This window comes from Astatotilapia calliptera, chromosome 14 (genome assembly GCF_964374335.1).
Source record: "Astatotilapia calliptera chromosome 14, fAstCal68.1, whole genome shotgun sequence".
Lineage (NCBI taxonomy): Eukaryota > Metazoa > Chordata > Actinopteri > Cichliformes > Cichlidae > Astatotilapia > Astatotilapia calliptera.
Genome location: NC_137435.1, coordinates 14,748,589 through 14,757,034, shown reverse-complemented (window position 1 = coordinate 14,757,034; position 8,446 = coordinate 14,748,589). Strand labels below are relative to the sequence as shown.

General features: G+C 38.9%; 1 protein-coding gene across 1 annotated transcript; it reads left to right on the top strand.

The window, feature by feature from the left end:
• The first annotated feature begins 483 nt into the window (after nt 1-483).
• LOC113036481 (extracellular calcium-sensing receptor-like) lies at nt 484-3,697 on the top strand. Its single transcript, XM_026192869.2, has 6 exons — nt 484-572; nt 717-1,002; nt 1,173-1,745; nt 2,085-2,207; nt 2,439-2,562; nt 2,799-3,697. Exons 1-6 carry the CDS (start codon nt 484-486, stop codon nt 3,695-3,697), a joined length of 2,094 nt encoding a protein of 697 aa, XP_026048654.2.
• The last annotated feature ends 4,749 nt before the right edge of the window (nt 3,698-8,446 follow it).

The following is an 8,446-nucleotide window of genomic DNA, read 5'->3' as shown; positions in this document are numbered from 1 at the left end:
CAATAGCTTCCACAATAAACTGTTGTGGAAGAAATGACTGTCACTTTCTTGAGGAGACACAACATATATTATTCTCACCAACCTCAAATGTATACTGTAGTCCTAAACACAAAACTCTTGACATCAAACTCTTGGTCATCTACAGGTTATATGTGGAAGTCTGTATAGAAGAAATGTGAATTTTTACTGACAACAGACAAAATAGATTACTGACATTTGAAAATATATAATGAGTAGAGCAATTATTTTCCTTGTTGTTTCAAGCTTACCAATCTGAAATCACTGTGCCCTTTGGGAAATGAGAGAATGTCTGACTATATCTAATACTGTCGTTATAAGAACTGTGCTCTCATGCATATATGATAATAGAGCACAAACATGAAAACAGGTATCATCTTATTCCTCTGTATCCTCACCATGAACACTGGCTGTGAACCGTTTGGCAGGTTTGATGTGCCAAGTTTTTTTAAGGAAGGTGACATAATGATCGGAGGAATCTTCCCAATTTTGATCAAAGAAATACTCAGCACTTCTACATTTGATAAGGAGCTGCCTAAAGTGCAGTGTGAAGGGTATGATTTAACACAAACATTTTTGTTCATTTGTCATGCATGTATGTTTATTTGTGTTTTAATTCTTGAGATTGTAGTGTACATACATGTAAAGCAAAAGCTTGGTTACTTTATGACTTGTATCAATCACTGAAATGTCTTTAGGTTTGACCTGAGAGTTTTTCGATGGACACAGGCAATGATATTTGCCATTGAAGAAATCAACAACGATCCTGCTCTGCTTCCAAACATATCTCTTGGCTATAGGATCCTTAACTCTTGTGCATCTCCAACAAATGCTTTACGTGCTGCACTAACACTGGCTAGTGGAGTAGAGGAGGTAGATGTATCTTCTCATTGCCCTCCAGCTATATCTGCTCTCATAGCAGAATCTGGGTCATCTCAGTCAATAGCTGTGGCTGGAATTCTTGGACCATTTCATATGCCAATAGTAAGAGATAACTAGACAATAAGATACAATTATATGTTTTATGATGCTGCGTGCAAATAGTAAAAGAGATAAAACTGTATGTTTTATGCCATGTGATATATGTGATATTTTGGCATTGTATGATGTATTGTTGCATGCACACTGTTTCAGTGTTCTTTTCTCTTTTATAGATCAGCTACTTCTCAACGTGTGCTTGTCTGAGTGACAGAACTAAATATCCTACATTTTTTAGAACAATCCCCAGCGACTATTTCCAGGCAAAAGCTTTGGCCGCACTGGTCAAACATTTTGGATGGCAGTGGATTGGAGCCATACAGTCAGACAATGATTATGGACGTAATGGAATTCTTGCTTTTAAGCAGGAGGTTGAAAAATTTGGGATTTGCATTGCTTTTGTGGGTACAATTCTACGTACATACACTAAAGACAGATTTTTGAAAGTTGTGGAAATAATAAAACAGTCAACTGTCAAAGTAATTTTGGCTTTTGTACCTGAAGGTGACTTTTATCCTTTGATGAAAGAAATTGTGAACCAGAACATTACAGGAATTCAGTGGATCGCAAGTGAGGCCTGGATAACAGCATCTCGACCATCCACACCTGAAATATACACAGCTTTTGGTGGCGCCCTCGGATTTGTTGTGCAGAAGATGGCTATTCCAAATTTCAAACACTTTCTTACAAGTATTAGTCCTTATACAGATCCACATGCACCTTTCGTGAAGGATTTCTGGGAGATTATCGTGGGTTGCATGCCCGTTTTACCAGGAGCACGCACAAGTACTGATGACACAACCAAAAGATGTACAGGCAATGAAACATTAATGAATTCCGAGCATGTTTTCTTCAATATCACAGAGCTCAGAGTGACCTATAATGTCTATAAAGCAGTTTATGCTATTGCACATGCTCTGCATCAGCTGGTATTTTGCCAACCAGTTGGAGCACAAACAATAAAGCGATGTTTGAATCTGTCAGAAATTCAGCCCAAGGATGTGAGAAATGGTGCAATTGAAAATTACAATTCTTCTGACTGAAGAAGAAGCTCATAAAAAGCTGATAAATAATCCTTTCCTTTCTAGGTCAGTAAAAGCTTACAAAGGGTGAATTTCACAAATCAGTTTGGGGATGAGGTGTTTTTTGATGAGAATGGCGATCCTCCTGCTTCTTATGATATCATTAACTGGCAGTTGATAAATGGAAAAGTGCAACATGTGACACTTGGTCATTTTGCATCTGCTGCAAACGGCAATTACAAACTCAATGTCCAGGAGGAGAAGATCGTGTGGAGGACAGGAAAAACAGTAATTCTGATGTCTCTTTTTTTCCCATGCAGTACACTTTTAGTATCTCAACTTTATTTGAATTGTGGCAGTAAGATCATTTCAACACTTATTTATCATTGCTACAATACTTAAACATTTCTTTTGCCACAGGTCCCCACATCACTGTGTTCTAATATTTGCCCATCTGGTACCAGAAAAGCTCAGATTAATGGAAAACCAATTTGTTGTTTTCACTGTGTATCCTGTGCTGATGGAACTATAGCCAACTCAACAGGTAGACAAGTAGACCAATATATGAAGTGTATATGTCTTATCAAATCGAGCATACTCAGTATAATATCACATATTTAGTGTATACAAATAAGTAATATTTAAAATATTAATGTGGTAGGGCATCATCTTGATTTCTAATTAATTTCACTGCTTTTTCTGTCAAGGAAGTTAAATCTTTGACTAACACGGTCTCTCAATTCATTATTCACCCTTTCTGTTTATCATCAACAGGTGCAGCAGACTGCACACCTTGTCCAAAGGAATACTGGTCCAATGAGAGAAAAGATGATTGCATTCCTAGAACTATTGAGTTCCTGAAATATCATGAGCCCATGGGAATAGCTCTAACACTTGTATCCCTGTTAGGGGCCTCTCTCTCCTTGGCGACAATGGTGGTTTTTATTAACTACAGAGAAACTCCTGTGATAAAAGCCAGCAACTTTGAGCTGAGCTCTTTCTTATTGTTTTCTCTTTTTCTGTGTTTTCTCTGTCCTCTCACTTTCATTGGTATGCCAACAGTCTGGACATGCATGCTGCGCCACACCACTTTTGGTGTGACATTTGCCCTTTGCATTTCCTGTGTCTTGGGAAAAACCATTGTTGTTGTCACAGCCTTCAAAGCCACATTTCCTGGCAATAAAATTACTGGACAGTTTGGTCACGCACAACAAAGAATTATTGTTTGCTCCTGCACTTTGATTCAACTAATAACATGTGTGTTGTGGCTGACTTTAAGCCCACCTTACCCACATACGTTGTTCACATACAGCAATAGGATGATTGTTCTGGAATGTAACACAGGCTCTGAGTTTGCTTTTTATGCAGTGTTGGGATACATAGGGATCCTTGCAATCATTTGTTTGATCCTGGCATTTATGGCAAGAAAACTTCCTGATAATTTCAATGAAGCCAAATTGATCACATTCAGCCTGCTGATATTCTGTGCTGTGTGGATTACCTTCATCCCAGCATACATCAGCTCTCCTGGAAAGTTCACTGTAGCTGTGGAAATATTTGCAATTTTGTCTTCAGCATTTGGCTTATTAATTTGTATTTTTGCACCCAAGTGTTACATAATATTTCTTAAGCCAGAAAAAAATACCAAGAAATGGGTTATGGGAAAAATTATAAAGTAAAGAAACATGATATTGTTCTATGTTAAACCTTTATAAACCAAGTATCCTACAGGCCGCCTGGAGTTGTCTTCTAATTTTGGGTGTAAAATTACAAAATAATTCAGAGCACGGTGGCATTGTGTTTATCATTGTTGCCTCACAGCAAGATGATCCTTCAATTCTACCATCAGGACAGGGTGTTTCTGTGTGGAGTTGCATGTTCTCCCCGTGGGTTCTCCCCAGGTGCACCGGCTTCCTCCCACAGTCCAAAGACATGCACTTTGTGGGGATAGGTTAATTGGAAAATCTAAATAGCCACTAGGTGTGAATGCAGGAGTAAATGTAAGGTACACCCTGTCCAGGGTGTACCTTGCCTCTCACCCTATGACAGCTGGGATAGGCTCCAGCACCCCCCGCGACCCTGAAAAGGATAAGTGGAAGCGAGTGGATGGATGACTTGATAGCATAAGTGGTTAACAAGTCATTTTAATGTAAAGCACACATGGTAAAATCTAGGCAGAGCTAATTTTGTTGTCTGTGTTTGGACAACAATACCTTGTGTATGCTTTGTACTAACACGAAACACCATATATGTTTTTTATTAAAAAGCTTGTTTGTTTTTTTAATGAAATCATTTCAATTTTGTCTCTAGCACAAACAGTAGCAAAGTTACTTCATTTAAAAGCACCTCTAAAAAAAATGGAACCACAGCTGGGTCAGTGGTGAAAAAAGGGTCAGTGATGTTGCCATTTATGTTTTGATTTACATAAGCTATATTTCACTAGTACAGCTATAAGTATTTCAATGTCCTGTAACTTAGTAACACTATCAATGTAGCAATATATGTAACATATATGTTGTATATACGGCCTTTCGTTAAATATATACATTGGGGATATTTTAGACACATCTAGATCATGGCCAGTTTTAAAGAGAAGAAAGATTGATTGAGAGCTCAGACATTGCAATGCATTCTTCATAGTCCCCACCATAACGCACAAATTTCCCCGCCATCGGATCAATAAAGTCTCATCTTATCTTATCGTGCTGTTTTTCATGTAATATAGACATACACCCCCTCCACAAACACATGTATGGATGTATATAAATAGATAGATAAATAGATAGCTTGTGATGGAGAGAAATAGGCTTTTGTGTACAACATTAAAAATGTAATGCAATGTAACTTTGAAAAATCAGATGGAAAAAGAATAAATCATAATTTAAAGCAAGATTACTCCACTTATACTATCAATAATTGTATATCCCCTGTCTGTGACCTTGAAAAGTGAAAAACTGTGGTAATTTAAACACCATGGAGCTAAAGCGTTTTTTTTGTTGTTGTTGTTGTTGTTGTTTTTAGAGGTTGTTTTTCCCTGAAATGAAATGAAATTACATTTACTTTTGTATAAGTAAATATTCATTAAAGCCCTGCTGCAAATATTGTGCGACTTCTAGTTGGCGGTTGAATAAAATTTCCCTAATTACACACCTTCCTCTTTTTTTTCCTAAATAAATAAACCCAAGTGGATGCTCTTTGAGCTTCTGAACAGCAAAATAGGTTTAGGCAGAAACTGAAATATAAGTAAAAGAAAACCTCAAAAACTCTCTCTATGTTATTTATTTGCTCAAAAATTTACTGTGACCATCAACTGGTCCATGTAAAATTGTAAATGTGGGCCATTTTTGGAAAGGATGAAGTGACTTTAGTAATGTGTCATCTGGATATCATGATAAAGTAGCCCACATGGTGAACTATGAATAATTTGTAGGATTGTTGTAAATTGATCCATAAAAATTGTGCAATTGAATTCTTAGTTATTATACAGTCCTGATCAAAAGGGGTGCCGATTGGAGCCCCATAAACATCAGCTGGTATCTGAGACTGAAGGGCTTCAAAAACAAAAAATGTCTTCAAAGGCCTAGTGTCCTTAAACGCCACAGAACTGACCATTTGAGCTTTGCAGGAGAGCATCAAACATGGGACCTTAAAGGGTGGAAGAAAGTTTTATTCTCTGATGAGAAAAAATGTAACCTTCATGGTCGTGATGGTTCCCAATATTACTGGCATGCCAAGCAGATCCCACCTGACATGTTTTTGACACGGCACAGTGGTCGCGGTACAATAATGGTCTGGGGTGATTTTTCCTTCAGTGGAACAATGGAGCTTCAGGAGGTGCAGGGGCATCAAAAAGCCACTGTCTATGTCCAGATGGTGCAGAGAGCATCCCTCATGACTGAGGGCCCTTGTCTGTGTAGGAACGACAGGGTTTTTCAACAGGACAACGCTACAGTACACAATGCCCGCAGGACAAGGGACTTCATCCAGGAGAATACCATCACTCTTTAGGACCATCCTGCGTGTTCCCCTAATCTAAATCCATTTGAGACCCTTTGGGGATGGATGGCAAGGGAAGTTCTCTAAAATGGACAACTGTTCCAGACAATAGATGCCCGCCGTGCGGCCGTCTTTACCACTTGGAGAAATGTTCCCACTCACCTCATGAAAATGCTTGCATCAAGCATGCTGCAACACATTTTATTAAGTGAAAACAATAACAGTGGAGTTATTCATTACTGAGTTCTTGTTTGGAACTTTCTGTTTTGGGGGGGTGGGTGTGGTTTTTTTTGGAGGTATGGTCCTAAGCTTTTAATAAGCTGTAAAACAACATGTTTCAGTTTAAGTGTTGTTTTCAAGAAATTGCATGAGTTTTTGCCATTTTTCAAGTGGTTTTAAACGTTTGATGGGATTTAACTCTTTCAGCTCCTCAGCTGTAACATAATCTGCCCCATTTAAAGATCCCATCCACAACCCATTCGACTCTTTAGTATAGGGCTGGGTATCGTCACTGATTTCGAGAATCGATTCAATTCCGATTCACAAGGTCCCGAATCGATTCGATCCACGATTCAATTTAATTCGATTCTATTCAATTTGAATCTGGGAAATTTTGACAGAAATATTATAATTCAGATCAGTACATTTACATATTTTTGTATCTATAAAAAGGAAGCTGACACACGCAAGACTTTATCAAAGGTGTGAGCATCACAGCAGATGCCTTTGTGTCAACATGAAGGTGATTTTCCTGGCCTGGGATTTTATAAAAATATTCTGCAGTACATCAAAAACGAAAGAAAACCATTAATCAACACATGATTGTAATCTGAAGTTACAGCGGTTTTATTAGAGACAGGGCTAAGCATTTTGCATTTTGCATAATTTTAAAAAGTTTAAATTTGTTCAGTATTGAACGGCAGAAATTAGGTTTTCTTTTCGGAAGTATATAAAACGCACACAATGCACCCGACCCCTATGGCGCCTCCTGCGGGTGGTGGGCCTGCGGGAGGATGGGCCCATGTCTCCTCTTCGGGCTGTGCCCGGCCGGACCCCATGGACTAAGGCCCGGCCACCAGACGCTCGCCCTCGGGCACCCTCCCCGGGCCTGGCTCCAGGGCGGGGCCCCGGTAACCCTATCCTGGGCAGGGTAAACTGTTCCCTCGGTGTCCTTTCCATAAGGGTCTCGTTTGCTTTGCTTAGGCTGCTGCCCCTGCGACCCGGCCCCGGACAAAGCGGATGAAGATGGATGGATGGAAGTATATAAAACGAAAAAAAAAAAAAAAACGTCGGCCGACAGCGCTGTAAACAACGGTAGTCTTGTGCGTAACAAGTAAGCGAATAATGAAGAAAACAGATTTTTAGACGGGAAACTGTTCTTGAAGTACAGAGAGAGAGAGAGAGAGAGAGAGAGAGAGAGAGAGAGAGAGAGAGAGAGAGAGCTGTGCATCGTGGTCGAAGCAAAACAGTAAAATTAAGAGTGAATACATGACAATGTTTATGTGAAGCATAGTTTGGATCTTCTTTTGCTGCTGGTTCGGTCAATATTGTTTGGAGAGAATTCAAACTAACAGCTTTAGAATCAGCGCATAAAGGGCGTGAACACAAAGCGCGGACCCGCCGACAGATCAGAATCAGCAAACTGTCGGCTTTCAGCCCCGACCGTGAGAAAGGCAACATCTAACTGATTCTGATCCGCGGGTCACGCTGTGTGTTTAAGTCTTTGTGCAGAATCCGTGTTCCTGCTCTCATTTACTGTCTTAGCTGTTTGGTGGTGGTTGAAATTTTGTGAGATTTCACCTGAGATTCTGGCATTTCGGGCAAAATAAATTTATATTAAAAAATTGATTCAGGATTTTAATGAATCGATTTTATGTTATCCAAGCCAGAATCGATTTTAATCAATAAATCGATTATAAAAACCCACCCCTACTTTAGTATTTGTTCATCTTTTATGTAATTACACAGTTCCCTATACACACACACACACACACACACACACACACACACACACACACACACACACATATATATATATATATATATATATATATATATATGTATATATATGTGTATGTGTTACTCACATCTAGATTGTTCTGGCTGATTTTACAGCAGCCTTTATATTAAAAATATGTGTAAATCATGTGATCATGTTACTAAGCAACACATCAAACCTCAAAATTCATTATATGATGAATAAGTCCATCTAAAGAAAAAAAAAGAACTTTTTTGCTTCTCTGTTTTGCCTGTCCAGTTGCTATTGCTATTATTATTAAATATATCTATTGAAATCGTTTATCGCTGCCTTTAAGATCTGTTATGAGACAAGGAATTGGCACTGCAACCCGTTCTCACTCCCAAAGCGTAACATTTTACGCTAGGTGACAAATCGTCACCATGTTACGTTTTCGGCTACCCACCACGTTCCT

Bases quoted from the DNA above. Each gene is read 5' to 3' on its own strand.
- LOC113036481 (XM_026192869.2), top strand. From the start codon at position 484: ATGATCGGAGGAATCTTCCCAATTTTGATCAAAGAAATACTCAGCACT. The intron at 1,003-1,172 runs GTAAGAGATAAC...TCTCTTTTATAG, and splicing joins GACCATTTCATATGCCAATA to ATCAGCTACTTCTCAACGTG. The intron at 2,563-2,798 runs GTAGACAAGTAG...CAACAGGTGCAG, and splicing joins AACTATAGCCAACTCAACAG to CAGACTGCACACCTTGTCCA.